The sequence below is a fragment of the Leptonychotes weddellii genome, chromosome 16 (assembly GCF_054177405.1).
Source record: "Leptonychotes weddellii isolate Sample4059 chromosome 16, ASM5417740v2, whole genome shotgun sequence".
Lineage (NCBI taxonomy): Eukaryota > Metazoa > Chordata > Mammalia > Carnivora > Phocidae > Leptonychotes > Leptonychotes weddellii.
This window is the reverse complement of record NC_138384.1, coordinates 40,742,884-40,756,860: the sequence shown is the minus strand read 5'-3', so window position 1 is coordinate 40,756,860 and position 13,977 is coordinate 40,742,884. Positions and strand designations below refer to the sequence as shown.

The 13,977-nt window shown below is 52.8% G+C and overlaps 2 protein-coding genes across 6 annotated transcripts in view; both read left to right on the top strand.

The window, feature by feature from the left end:
* Window positions 1-1,007: 1,007 nt before the first annotated feature.
* On the top strand, window positions 1,008-12,207 carry FBL (fibrillarin rRNA 2'-O-methyltransferase). Its single transcript, XM_006743405.3, has 9 exons — window positions 1,008-1,131; window positions 6,966-7,112; window positions 7,227-7,328; window positions 7,417-7,511; window positions 8,484-8,654; window positions 9,540-9,672; window positions 10,722-10,834; window positions 11,828-11,973; window positions 12,083-12,207. Exons 1-9 carry the CDS (start codon window positions 1,122-1,124, stop codon window positions 12,105-12,107), a joined length of 942 nt encoding a protein of 313 aa, XP_006743468.1. The 5' UTR covers window positions 1,008-1,121; the 3' UTR covers window positions 12,108-12,207.
* Window positions 12,208-12,573: 366 nt separating this feature from the next.
* DYRK1B (dual specificity tyrosine phosphorylation regulated kinase 1B) overlaps window positions 12,574-13,977 on the top strand; it is a 19,646-nt gene continuing 18,242 nt past the window's right edge. For 2 of the 5 annotated variants that reach the window (XR_014140914.1, XM_081806879.1), the window contains exon 1: window positions 13,220-13,522. Coding sequence is in view for 3 of the 5 variants with exons in the window: in XM_081806879.1 (XP_081663005.1) it covers window positions 13,444-13,522 (79 nt within the window). In the remaining 2 variants the exon portion in view is untranslated. Of the gene's footprint in view, window positions 12,733-13,219; window positions 13,523-13,977 lie in introns of those variants that run through there. The other 3 variants (XM_006743402.2, XM_081806880.1, XM_081806881.1) reach the window with 3 other exon arrangements.

Below are 13,977 nucleotides of genomic sequence, written 5' to 3'. Positions count from 1 at the left end.
CTGGGTGGCTCAGTCGTTAAGCGTCTGCCTTCGGCTCAGGTCATGATCCCAGGGTCCTGGGATCGAGCCCCGCATCGGGCTCCCTGCTCCGCGGGAAGCCTGCTTCTCCCTCTCCCACTCCCCCTGCTTGTGTTCCCTCTCTCGCTGTGTCTCTCTCTGTCAAAATAAATAAATAAAATCTTAAAAAAAAAAAAAAAAAGAAATGTCACCCCTCCTCCAACAGTTCTATCTTCCTTCCCTGCTGTTATTTTCTCCAAAGCACTTTTATTGCCTTCTAATATCTTGGTTGGTATCTGCTTCTCCCACTAGAAGATGAACTCCGGAAGGGTGGGGATTTGCATGTGTTGTTCATTGCTATATTCTCAACGCATAGAACAGTGCTCGGTGCATTTATTTAGCTTATCAAGTGCATGAACGCGAGCCCAGAGTCTTCCCTGTTCTTAGGGAGGGAATGGGTCAGGGAAAGCTTTTGGGTGTAGAGGGGACCTTAGGAAGTTAATTAGAAATAGTGAAGAGATGCGGTGCCTGGGTGGTTCCGCTCATGATCCCAGGGTCCTGGGACCAAGCCCCACATCGGGCTCCCTGCTCAGCCGGGAGCCTGCTTCTCCTTCTCCCTCTGCCGCTCCCCCCGCTTGTGCTTTCTCTGTCAAGTAAATAAATAAAATCTTAAAAAAAGAAAGAAAGAAAAAGAAAAAGAAAGAGAAAGAAAGAAAGAAAGAGAAAGAAAGAAAGAAAGAAAAAGAAAGAAAGAAAGAAATAGAGAAGACAGGAAGAGGGCACAGGGCGTGCGAAGGCCTGCTGATGAGCCCTGATTACCGGGAGGCTTGCACCAGTTAAGAGGCAGCCAGAAGCGCGATCACCATAGCGACCGCGGCGCAAGCAGCGCGTAAAGACAACACCAAAGCGACCGAGGGGGGCGGTGCCCCGAGAGGCTTGCGAAGCCCCGCTTACAGCGCGCGCGCCCGGCCGCGGCCGCAGCCGTGGCTCCGAGGGGCGGGGTTGCGAAGTTGCGTCACGCGCCGTACGTCGCCGCGCGTGCGCTCCTTTCCACGTGCGAAAGCACAGGACTCGTGTAGTCTGGGACGCCGCAGAGTCCTGAGCCGGGGAGCTGAGCTCTCGCCATGAAGCCAGGTGCAGGCCGGGGTTGGGGTCCGGGGTCGGGGACTGGGCCCGTCGGGAATCGGGGTGCCAGACCGGAGTCGGAGGGGCGGGGCCTAGGGGCCGGGGATCCGGTCCCTTGTGGGGTCGGGGTCCTGGTTCGGCTCTCCTGTGGAAAGGGGGGCTCGGTTCCGCCCTGTGATGGATGCTGAGCCCGGGGTTCGGGTTCCTGGTCTGGAGGTCTGTGGCCGGCTTCGGGGGTTACGGTCGTGAGTCGAGGGTCTTGGGCCTGGAATGGGGGGTTCCTGAACTAGGATTCATCTCATTGAGACCGTCATTAGGGGTCTTGATTATTGGGCTGGGGTTGGCAGTCGGGAGCACTGACCCAGAGTCTGGATCCAGGCATCTGGGGGCTTGGATCTCAGGCTGTGGGATTTGGGGATAATGTCCTGGTTTACAGGTGAAGAGTCCCTATTTGGGGTCGGAGAGGACCTTCGTTTGCCTCCCGTATCACTGCCGCAATGACTGTCCCCTCAGCTCTCAGACCAGGCTTCTCAGAGAGGGCCCAAGTGAATGAGGACTCCCGGTTTGATAGTGTGTGGCCTTCTCTGTCCCACTTTCCCGCTCTCTACTCTCCGGAGAGGCGGGTCTCTGAGGTTTGAGTGATCGTGATTCTCAAGTCGCGGTGAGATGAACCTTCACAAGCCCAAAATAGGCTTAGCATGGGGTGGGGGAGGGAGATAGTCACAGGACATGAGTGATTTTATTCATTTGATTTTCCCCGAGATTCTGATGAAGCCACCCCACCTCCCTCGTGGCAGATTGATGAGAGTCCTGGCTTTGACCTCAGAAAGGTCTTAGTTCAAAGTTTCAGTACTAGCTTTGCTACTTAAGCTACTGTGTGACCTTGGGCAAGTGGCTTTACCCTCTGAGTCTGTTTTCTCATCAGTAAAATGGCTCCCGGTTATAATTTAGCAAGATCATGTTAAGAAAAAATAGTATATTGTGGTAATCTTTTTGCAGTATTTAAGTGTACAAATCAACAGGTTGTACACAGTAGCCTTACACGATGTTAAGTGTCAGTTATATCTCAAGAAAGCTGGGGGGAAAAATAGCACAGGGCTTAACATAGTAGTATTGTCTCTAATTGTTAGCTTTATGGTTCTTCTCAAGAGGAACAAAATTAGGGTCTTTCTCCCTGATGTCTCAGGTCTTTCTAAATCAGGCCATCAGGTCGTGCCCCTCCCCACAACTTGCTCTGCTATCGTTTGGGGAAATCTTCCCACTATGACCCGTAAGGTCTGTTTCTTAGTGCAGGTCTTCGTTTTTCTTCCGTTTTCTTTTCCCTCCATGTGTGGAGAGATGGGGTCATCTGGTTGGGGGGGACTGGGTTTGTGGATCCACGTATCCCCTCCCAAACTCCCTTTTTCTTCAGCATTTGGAGATCTGTTGAAATGGGCGGGGCGGGGGGGCGGTGCTGGACTGTGTATCTCCATCAGACCCCGGCATGCCTGCAGGCACCCTATAGTCTGATTCCCCCAGAAATGGAGGATACACCTTCCTCCCAACCCTTCCCTCATTGTATTAGGATATAAAGTTGCAGAAGTTGTTAAAAGAGTCAGCTCTCCCCTAAGGATTTGAGTCTGAGAGAAGCAGCCTTGGGGAGATTGTGAGCAGGTACATGATGGAGTCTGATGGATGCATTTATTTTTTTTATTTTTTAATATTTTTTTCAAAGATTTTATTTATTTGACAGAAAGAGAGAGATAGCGAGAGCAGGAACACAAGCAGGGGGAGCGGGAGAGGGAGAAGCAGGCTTCCCGCAGAGCAGGGAGCCCGATGCAGGGCTCGATCCCAGGACCCTGGGATCATGACCTGAGCGGAAGGCAGACGCCCAAGGACTGAGCCATGCAGGCGCCCCTGATGGATGCATTTAAAGGATCCTTCTGGCTTGTGTGTGTAAAGGACTTCAGGGGAGCAGAAGTGGAAGCAGGTGTATCAGTGGGAAGCTTGTTGCCGTGATCTGGGAGGAGGTGATGTGGCTTGGACCCGCCTGACACATTGTCATGGTTTGGAAATGTATTTTGAAGATAGAGCCAGCAGCCAGAAGCTTGTATGTGGGTATAAGAGAGGGGTCAAGGATCCCTCAGGGTTTGGGCTTGTGTAACCAGAAGGATAGAGTGTCCAGTTTTTGAGATGGGGAAGATTGTGGGAGGAGAGCAGGGTTTAAACCAGGGGGTCCGTGGAACCTCCTCCCAAAACTTCTGGAAAAGTGTGTGTGAACATGTAGTTTCCCTGAGGAGTGGGTACTTTTAGTACATTGTTGTAAGCTCCCCAGGACCTGAAGTGAATTAAGATACGTTTTGAGTACCTGGGCCTGAAAGTTTACACTCATGCCCCCGGTGCCCCCTGCCATGGCCACACTGCTCGGATCTCTGTTCCATCAGGCCTTGGTTGAGAGTCTCTTAGGCCTAGTGGTGTCTCCGCTAAGAGGGAGGGCAGGGGGACTCTCCCTCCCCTCATTTTATTTATTTTTTTTTTTTTTAAGATTTTTTTTTTTTTTTTATTCATGAGAGACAGAGGGAGAGAGAAAGGCAGAGGGAGAAGCAGGCTCCCAAGGAGCAGGGAGCCCGATGCGGGACTCGATCCCAGGACCCTGAGATCATGACCTGAGCCGAAGGCAGACGCTAACCATCTGAGCCACCCAGGCGCCCTCCCTCCCCTCATTTTAATACTCATATTCAACCTGTGTGCCAGGAAGTGTGTTGAGGGAAGTGCTTTGTGTGTCTTAAGTCATTTATTCTTTCCAGCTCTGTGTGGTGGGCACTGTGTTATCACCGTATCTCTGTCTTACAGATAAAGTTTTGCAAGATTCCCATGAACCTTCCCTACTCTCTAGGGTCGGGAGTGGCATCTCCATCACCCTGTATGGGACACATGAACTGCTTGAGGGGAGGGGACCACGGCTCTGGTCACCACGTCATCACCTGCCTCCTGAATGAACAGAGAGGGTGCTTTTTTCCCCCTGAGGCAGAACCCAGGGGTTTAAGTCATCAGCAGACAGCTCAGCTCACTTAACATTTATTGAGCCCACACTTGTGCCGAGTGTTGTGCATGGTGCTGGGGATGCAGTGTGACCAAAACGATTCAAACATCCGGTCCCTGGGGCGCCTGGGTGGCTCAGTCGTTAAGTGTCTGCCTTCAGCTCAGGTCATGATCCCGGGGTCCTGGGATCGAGCCCCGCATCGGGTTCCCTGCTCGCCGGGAGGCCTGCTTCTCCCTCTCCCGCTCCCCCTGCTGTGTTCCCTCTCTCGCTCTGTCTGTCTCTGTCAAATAAATAAACAAAATCTTTAAAAACTAAAAAAAAAAAACAAAAAAACACATCCCGGTCCCTTGGGGCCTTGAATCTGGTGCCGGAATCAGGCAGTAATAAAATAAAAAAGTGCCACGTGTGATGATTGATAGGAAAAACAAGAAAGCCAGGTAAAGGGTAGGGAGCCCAAAGGCCCTTCTGAAGAAGGATCGTTTCATCCAAGACCTGAGTGCAGTGAGGAAGTGGGTGAGCCCAGCAAATGTCTCAAGCCAGGCAGTGGGAACAGCAGGTATAAAAAGGTTTATAAGCTGGAGAAGGAGTTTGAGGAGGAAGAGCATGAGGCCTGGCATAGAAAGAGTGAGGTCATAAAAGTCAGCGGAAGCCAGAGCCGTGTGATGGTGGTTCTTACTTCAGGCTGCACATTTAGAATCGCCTGGGCAACTTTAAAGAGCCCTATGCTTGGGCGCCTGGGTGGTTCAGTTGGTTGAGCGACTGCCTTCAGCTCAGGTCATGATTCTGGAGTCCCTGGATCGAGTCCCACATCGGGCTCCCTGCTCAGCAGGGAGTCTGCTTCTCCCTCTGACCCTCCCCCCTCTCATGTGCTCTCTCTCTCTCTCAAATAAATAAAATCTTAAAAAAAAAAAAAAAAAGCCCTATGCTCAGGCCCCTACACCAGACACCTAAATCAGGATCTCTAGGCTCCAGGGATTAGTCAAAGGTGAGAGCCACTGATTTCGAGCTTTGAAAGCCAGAGAAAGGAGTTTTGGTTGCATTTTCAATGTGATGGAAAACCATTGAAGGGATTTAGGCAGGGGGATGAAGAGATCCAATTTTGTGGTTTGGAAAAGGTCAATCACTAGCTGCCGTGTGGACAGGAGACTGTAGAGGGAGTAAGGGAGTTAAGGTAGACAGCTCTTCAGGAGTTCTGAAACTTAATTTATAACACTTAAATTAGTAATAACGGTGAAAAGTTCTACATTTTTATCGTTTAAAAAAATTTTTTTAAAGATTTTATTTATTTGAGAGAGTGCACAAGAGCTGGGGGGGGTGGTCAGGAACAGAGGCAGAGGGAGAAGCAGACTCCCCTCCAAGCACGGAGCCTGATACGGGGCTTGATCCCAGGACCCCAAGATCATGACCCAAGCTGAAGACAGCCACTTAACCGACTGAGCCACCCAGGCGCCCCTACATTTTCATCTTTAACGCCATTACAATGCGTGAAGCTTTCATAACGCGTGAAGCTTTCATAACGCGTGAATATAGTAACGCACCTTTACAATAACTCTGGGGGCGCCTGGGTGGCTTAGTCATTAAGCGTCTGCCTTCGGCTCAGGTCATGGTCCCAGGGTCCTGGGATCGAGCCCCGCATCGGGCTCCCTGCTCCGCAGGAAGCCTGCTTCTCCCTCTCCCACTCCCCCTGCTTGTATTCCCTCTCTCGCTGTCTCTCTCCCTGTCAAATAAATAAATAAAATCTTTTAAAAAAACAAACAAAAAAACTCTGGCAAGTTTACTGTTGAATAGTTGACATCATGTGAGATCATTTTAAAGCATCACTAATTTTCACACTATTGTTTTATAACTCGTGATTTGCTGAAAGTACTGCGGAGCTTAGGACACTGGTACAGAAAAGTCAGATACTGAATCTGTTGGCATCAGAATTCCATCTACTTCCGCCATTGTTACGTGCTCAGTGAACAGGTTTGCCGTGACCTGAGGTGATGAAAATCAAGTCTCCTTGGATCTTTTTTTTCCCCTTCAACTTTCAGTCCCATTGACAAGCCCTAAATGGCTTATGCACTGTCACTCATCCATAAAGGACAATTCGATTTTTCATTCTTGTTTTTTTCCTCCCTGAGCTAGGAGAGACTTCTGCAAGTTTGCGAGCAGGGAGATCGGGTAGCAGGAAAGACATCATGCCCACCTCTCCTCTGTTTGGGGGTTGGCCCTTTGCTTCCAGACCCAAGTTCAGGAGTGGGAGGGCATGGAAATGTTCCCAGGGTCTGGGGGACCCTACTGCCATGATGTGCGCATACACGTGGTATTTTCGCCTCTTCACACTAACACTGAAAATAGAGTGGATTCTGCAAATCTGCTGTCTGACCAACAAAAGCAGAACGTTGCCAGTAACCTACATCTACTTAGGTATTTCCAGCCCTCCCCCGGCCCCCCCCCCCCACCCAAATCCCCAGTGTTGTGAGTTTTGCATTATCATCCCCTTGCCTCTTCCGGGGAGGGGGGGGGCATGGCAGGTGGGTTACAGCATGACATTGTTTAATTTCAGTTGTTGCTGAACTTTATAAAAGATACTGTGTTGGATGTGGTTTTCTTCAACTTGCTTTTTCACTTAACATTATGACTCTAGGATCTGTTTACCTGTTGTATGTAACTGTAGATCCTAGTCATTGTTGCTTATTCTGCCCATTCTGCTGATGGACGTCTGGGTTAGTCCTGATTTTTCTGCTGTTGTGGATATTGTGGACACCGCCCGGTGCGACTTTGAGACATGACTTCTCAAACCTCATTGCTCTGATTCCCCTTTCTGTGGCCGCTACAGGTTTCAGCCCCCGTGGGGGCGGCTTCGGTGGCCGAGGGGGCTTTGGTGACCGTGGTGGTCGTGGTGGAGGCCGAGGAGGCTTTGGCGGGGGCAGAGGTCGTGGTGGCGGCTTTAGGGGCCGAGGCCGAGGAGGAGGAGGACGAGGTGGTGAGTGACGTTGGGGGGTGGGGGGAAATGATCAGGAGGCTTTGCCTGGGCTTGGGGCTCGGGGAGGGAAGAGATCATGGGATCTCCCTCTCTCACTGCCTCTCTGCCTTGTAGGTGGAGGTTTCCAGTCTGGTGGCAACCGGGGTCGTGGTCGGGGAGGGAAAAGAGGAAACCAGTCAGGGAAGAATGTGATGGTGGAACCTCATCGGCATGAAGGTGAGTGAGGAGGGCCTGGAGCTGCTGAGGGTGGGGTGGGGTGGGGTGCAGCCCAGAGTCTTCACCCTGTGCTGGTCTCCTCGCTTAGGTGTCTTCATTTGTCGAGGAAAGGAAGATGCACTTGTCACCAAGAATCTGGTCCCTGGAGAATCAGTTTATGGAGAGAAGAGAGTCTCAATTGCGGTGAGACCAGGGCCCCAGCTAACAGGGTAGCCAGCAGTCTGGTCTCCCTGACCCCACCACGTGTCCTACACATGCCAGCCGGGGGGATCATCTTAATACATAATACATAAGTCAGATCCCCATTGCCTTCAGGTCCTCAGTGTGGCCCAGGAGACCCTGCACATTCCAGCTCCCCCTCGCTACCCCCTGACCTAGTATCTTCCAGCCATAGAGACCTTGCTCTTCCCTCTGCCTTGCATACTGCTCTCCCAGCTGTGTGTGGGGCTCGTTCCCTTTCTCACAGGGCCACCTTGCACCACCCAGTCTGTCAAAAGCGGCCCTCACTGCCCACACTCTGCCCTACCATCCTGTGTCCTTTTCTTTATGGCCAAGCACATTCCTGCATGGGGCTTTCTGCTGCCTTTCCTACTGCCTCAAATGTGCCTCCCCAGGTAACTTGCTTGGCCCCCACCTCCTTCGGGTCTACTGCAAATGTCTCCTTCTGGGCTCTTCCCTGGCTACCCTGTCTCATTTTCCCATGTTCCTCAGCCCATTCCCCCTACTTCACGTCCTCCTTCCTTGGTCTTCGCCTTAGCAGCTGTCACTGGCCACAGCACCACATGTGTTAGTTCAGTGTGTACTTACTCCCTGAGGACAAGGCTCTTGGTCTCATTCACTGTGCATCCCTAGTGCCTGGCATAGGGTCTGACCCACAGTATATGCCGCACGGCGAATGTTTGGTGAATGAACGCACAGGTCTTGCTGGTAACGGGTATGATCTTTTATCTCTGTGTTTATTGTCTGTCCCTGCCCCTTCTACCTGGGTCAGTAACCTCCATGAGAGGGCGGGTACTGCATCTGTCGTGGTCACCAGTGTGCACCTGTGTTCATTTCTTGAACAATGAACAAGCACCCAGGGCCGTATGGCTAAGGGCAGTGGGGTCGAGCAGAAAAGCCTGGCACTGACTTCCCTCCCCATCTCTCCCGGCCCAGGAGGGAGACGACAAAATCGAGTACCGTGCCTGGAACCCCTTCCGCTCCAAGCTGGCAGCAGCAATCCTGGGCGGCGTGGATCAGATCCATATCAAGCCAGGGGCCAAGGTGCTCTACCTTGGGGCTGCATCAGGCACCACTGTCTCCCACGTCTCTGACATCGTAGGCCCGGTGAGTGGATGGAGGGTAGGGAGGGGCGAGTAAGGGCAGGTGGTGAGGTGGAAGGGAGGGAGAGGCTGCCTCTCAGCAAGCCTGGAGTCATTGGCCCTGGCTGCTTCCCTGCACCATGTGGCTTGGGGCTAGGCCCTTCCTTCAGAGTGCTTGTGGTAGAAGGAGCAGCTTCAAGCATCTGGTCTCCAAAGCCTCATTTAGTCTCCCTCCTGAGTTCTTGGTCTAGAGGGAAGGGATATGTGTGTTGGAGTAAGTGCAGTTAGAGGGGCCTAGGGTAGAGACTGTTGGATTTGGTTGCCCTCTTTAAAAATGTATGCCTCCAAATCTGGTCTTCTGGTTTCTCTGAAAAGAACAGATGTCAGTTTCTGGGCCTGCATTTCTGTGTCGCTGTGCAGGCTCCCTGGTTAGCGGGCCCCCACACATCTCACTTCAGGACCCCCAGCTCCTCCACATGACCGTAGGCTGTGTCATTTAGTGGTTTACAAATCCCAGGCTCTGGTGTGGGCATTTAACAGGGAGGTGGCTTTTGGCAAGTTACTTAAACTTCCTGAGCCTCAGTTTACCACCCTGGAAAATCAGGTTGCTGTGAAGAGAAATGAGTGAATTCCTGTAAAGTACTTAGAACAGTGCCTGGCCCATTGTAAGTATTCTTAGCTGTTAGGACTTCATCGCTGTGCCCTGGCTTCCTGGTTTGAAGACTGTATTGGGGGACTGGGCTCTCAGATCAAGTGCAGAGGGACTGAATAACCCTTGGCAACAATAGTTGTCAAACGAAAGAGTTTTGATTCGGGGATTTGAATGGATGCTACGTGTAGTGTTTGGGCCCAAAGTAGGTGTTCCATCTAAGAACTGGTATCGGTGTTTTTATTACTTGATTTCTTTTAGGACGGTCTAGTCTATGCAGTTGAGTTCTCCCACCGCTCTGGCCGTGACCTCATTAACTTGGCCAAGAAGAGGACCAACATTATTCCTGTTATTGAGGATGCTCGGCACCCACACAAGTACCGCATGCTCATCGGTGAGGGGTCTAGGGGTTGGCTCTGGTTGTGTAGGCCAGGCCACTCCAGGTTTCCTGGAAGAGGTAGCCAGAGCCCTGATCGGAATGGAATCACAGTGGATGAGCAGGCCTCCTGAGTCTGTAGGAAGGAAGAGGGTGAGGGGAGCCAGGTGAGGTCGTGGAGCTTGGGTGTCTGGCACCCCGGAGAGGCGGACCTCCTTTCCTTCGATCTCTCCTGCCCCTCTCCCTGGGTGCTCCCATACATCCTGCCTACCTCTAAAACATGGTACTTTTTATGCTGCCGCTGGCTTATGTATAACAGCCCCCTTCAGAGGTCCTCCTCCTCATCATCTGGGGCGATCATAACCCAGAAAGCACAAACTGAGTGTGGTCTGGCCCAGAGGGGCCCATTATGAATATTACTGTGTTTTTAAAAAAAAAAAATTTGGAAGTATAATGTAAAACTGGAATTCCTTATAAACCACCCTCAGAGGTAACCAGTATGAGCAATTTCATGTCTGCTTTTCCCAATTTAAAAAAGTCAGTTTTCATTATGCCATGTTTTTGTTTGTTTTATTCAGTCACACTGGCTTAAAAATAGTAATACTTCACATGCTGCTGATTCTGAGTTGTTTTTTTTTTTCCCCATGCATTCATACCATACCCTTTTGTCCTCCAACTTACTTTCCTTTGACAATCCCGCAGACACTCTTGCCTGTAAGTGCTCACCTTTACTTGCTTTTTTTGATGACGTGTCTGTCTCCCCCCAGACCTGGGAGCGTCTCGAGGGCAGGGTCCGGGTCTGACTCGTCTCTCTGTCCCCCACACCCGGCCCAGGGCTGGCCACAGAGTAGGTGGCAATCATGGTTTACAAGAGGAATGAATGGATGGTGTGATTGGGTTTTGGACCCATCCTGGGGACACTGTGGAGGGAGGGAATCAATGGGGGAAGGGAGACTGGAAGCAGGGAAGACTGCCAGAAACCTGCTGGTGATGGGGCGCAGGCCTCATGGGAGGAACTGGGAAGATGGGGTGGATCCAGCTTGTAACTGCCACTTCTTTCTCCCTAGCAATGGTGGATGTGATCTTTGCCGATGTGGCCCAGCCAGACCAGACCCGGATCGTAGCCCTGAATGCCCACACTTTCCTTCGTAACGGAGGACACTTTGTGATTTCTATTAAGGTGCGGGGCTTAGAGAAGTCTAAGATGGGATGGTAGTACTTTCTTTGTAACTGCCAAGCAGCTAGTCAAAAACAAGGGGGCCTCCATCCTCCTAATCCAGGCAGTCTATTCCCAGCCTCTATCCCTGCCCCCCCACCCCTAGTCAAATAGGACATGATGAAAAATGTCTACATAACTAAAAAGACTTCGGTTTTAAATAGGCGATAGAATGATCAGTAGTGGTCAGGTGCATGATCGCTGAGTTGACCATTTGAGTTTGAATTCCAGCTTGCTCTGACTCAGCAAGTTACCTAACCTGTGTGCTTGTTTCTTCACCTGTCAAGTAGAAATATTAGTTGTATCTCTTTTAGTGTTGATGTAAGCATTAAATTTATCAATAAGTAGTGTTTAGAATAAAGCCTGGTACAAAATAAATTTTAGATGAATGCTAGATGCATTTCAAAAAACGTTTTATTTTGAAATAAAGATTTTCAGCCAGATTGACCATTTGTTAGCCTTTTGCTACATTTGTTTTAGTATTCTCAGCATTATTATTTTTTTTTTTTTAAAGATTTTATTTATTTATTCATGAGAGACAGAGAGAGAGAGAGAAGCAGAGGGAGAAGCAGGCTCCCAAGGAGCAGGGAACCCGATGCGGGACTCAATCCCAGGACCCTGCGATCATGACCTGAGCCGAAGGCAGACGCTTAACCGTCTGAGCCACCCAGGCGCCCTATTCTCAGCATTATTACATTGTTAAAGAAGAAGTGGGCGGGGGGAACCCTGGGTGTAAAATTGAAACACTGGCTTTAAGATAAATAGGTCTCTGTTGAAGTCTTCTGTTCCAAATCCAAACCAAACTGAAAACTTCTCTAATGAAGTCTTTCCCTACATTTCCAAAACCTGAGTTTCACTGAGTTTGCAGTGAAAACAAATAACCTGTGATTTGAAGAGCAGAAAACAGGGAAAACAGCCCAAAGCCTTGCGGCAAGCTTCCAATTCTCTCTTCTGCAGGCCAACTGCATTGACTCCACGGCGTCTGCTGAGGCTGTGTTTGCCTCTGAAGTGAAGAAGATGCAGCAGGAGAACATGAAGCCCCAGGAGCAGTTGACCTTAGAGCCGTATGAGAGAGACCACGCGGTGGTGGTGGGTGTGTACAGGTGAGCAGGGGCGGGCAGCCCACCCAGACAGAGCCCTGCGGCTCAGCACTTGGTAGGAGTGCCCCGGATGGCGGCAAGCTCTGAATCCCCTCTCTCCTTCCTCTCACAGGCCACCTCCCAAGGTGAAGAACTGAAGCCGCGCGCCATCGGGATTGCCAAGAGGTTGTGTTGCTACTGTTTCACGTGTGTTTTTCTATTAAAAGACTCATCCAGGGGCACCTGGGTGGCACAGTCGCTTAAGCGTGGATCTCTTGATCTCAGCGCAGGTCTTGATCTCAGGGTTGTGAGTTCAAGCCCAGCCTACCGAAAAACAAAACTTCCATCCATCACTCCTGGGGGCTGATCACTCAGCGACCGCTCTTCCACAGGGCGCATGCGCCGTTCGTCAACTGGCCCGGTGGTGGGGTGGGCACGCTCATCCGGTCAGTCGTGCGCATGCTCCTTTCTTGGTTGCCTTTTGCGCAGCCGCAACCCGGATTCCGGCGCCTGGGCGGGGTTGATAGCTTAACTGTGCATGTCTGCGGGTAAGCTCCGCTGCGCGCAGGCGCGGAGTGTTACCCTGGGTCACGTGGGGGAAGAGAACGGGGGGAGTGGGGGCGGAGCCTGGGGGGGCCGGTTTGTTGTGGTCGCCATTTTGCTGGTTGCATTACTGGGTAATCGGGGCCCTGGGTCGCCGCGTCCGCCGGGTATCTTCAGCCAGTGGGCAGGTCTGAGCTCGGGCTTCCCGAGCAGCTTGAGTCCCCTTGCCCGCGCCCTCAGGTAACAACGCGGCTACAGGTGGGGCTGCACGAGCTCGCGGGGAGGGGGCAGTACGGACCCGCCCTGCCCGCGTCGCTGCCAGACTTAGCACGAGGCCCAGGGAGGAGAGAGCAGGGGGGCGGCGGGCAGGTGCAGGCCGTGCCTGGCTATTCATAGTCGGATTCTTGGAAGGGGCCGAGCCCGAGGGAGCAGTCTTGGGAGGGCGGCTGGGAGGGGGTAGCGGGGCCCCGCTCCCGCCCTTTGTTTGGGCTCGGCTCCTCTGGCTGCATCGTCGTTGCCTAGCAACAGCTGTTCTGAACTGCGATTGGCTGAGCCTTTGGCAGCAGCGGCCAATGGCACGGTTGTTGCCATGGCAGGTGCGGACTGCCAAGCTCAGTCCGGCCCCGCCCGCCGGGGCTCCGCCGACCGGGGCGGGTCTCCAGGGTGGGGGGCGGGACGCCTGGGTCCCCAGGGGCGGGTGGCTGTGCGGGGCGGGGCCGGCGGGGCGAGAGTTAACCCGCCCCTCCCCCGTCCACCTGCTTTCCCCTTCCCCCGCGTGCCCCGGGCTGACCCTCGTTCCCTCCTCTCCCCGCCCCCGGCGGCGGCGGCGGCTGCTGCTGTTGTCACCCACCGGGCCGCCTGTCCCGCTTGCCCTCCCCGTCGCGGGGCTTGCCGGGCCGGCCGGGCTGGGCCGGGACAGGCGGCCGTCTCCTCTCTGCCGCCACCACCGCCATGCTGGCCGCTCGCCCACCCCACTGGGGGCCCCACCGCGCCCCAGCCCCCCGTGGGCCCCGCGCCAGCCCTGACCCGGGTAGGGGGTGCGTGCTGGGAGGGCCCCAGGGAAGAGGTTGTTTCGGGTGAGGGGCGGGGGAGTTCCAAGAGAGAGAAAGGATCGTGGAGTGGCAAGGCTTGGCATAGGAGAAAGGGACTGACATGGGAGAAGGCCTGTGGGGAGAGGATTTTGGTGTGGCAGGTACTCTGGGAGGGGAGAACTCTCTGTGATATTTGGGGAATTTGGTTCTGGGGGCCTTCTAGGAATGGGCACAGTTGTGGTTTGACCCTGATGTAGAAAGGAGTAACTGGAGAAGGGCCCTGGTAGGAATATTGGATGGGGGGAGGAGGGGAAGATCCAGTGTAGAGGAGAGAAGGGCGAGCTGAGAGACGACGCCTCCTCTTTGCTCCCATCAGGAAAAGTGAGCCTTGATTGGGAGGGGGGGGACCAGGGGCTAATACGGGGAAGACCCTTGATGTGGCAAGAGAAAGTAC

Excerpts from the sequence above, each read along its gene's own strand:
- FBL (XM_006743405.3), top strand. Across the intron at positions 7,329-7,416 it reads GGAACCTCATCGGCATGAAG|GTGTCTTCATTTGTCGAGGA; the intron begins GTGAGTGAGGAG and ends CTCCTCGCTTAG. Across the intron at positions 9,673-10,721 it reads CAAGTACCGCATGCTCATCG|CAATGGTGGATGTGATCTTT; the intron begins GTGAGGGGTCTA and ends CTTTCTCCCTAG.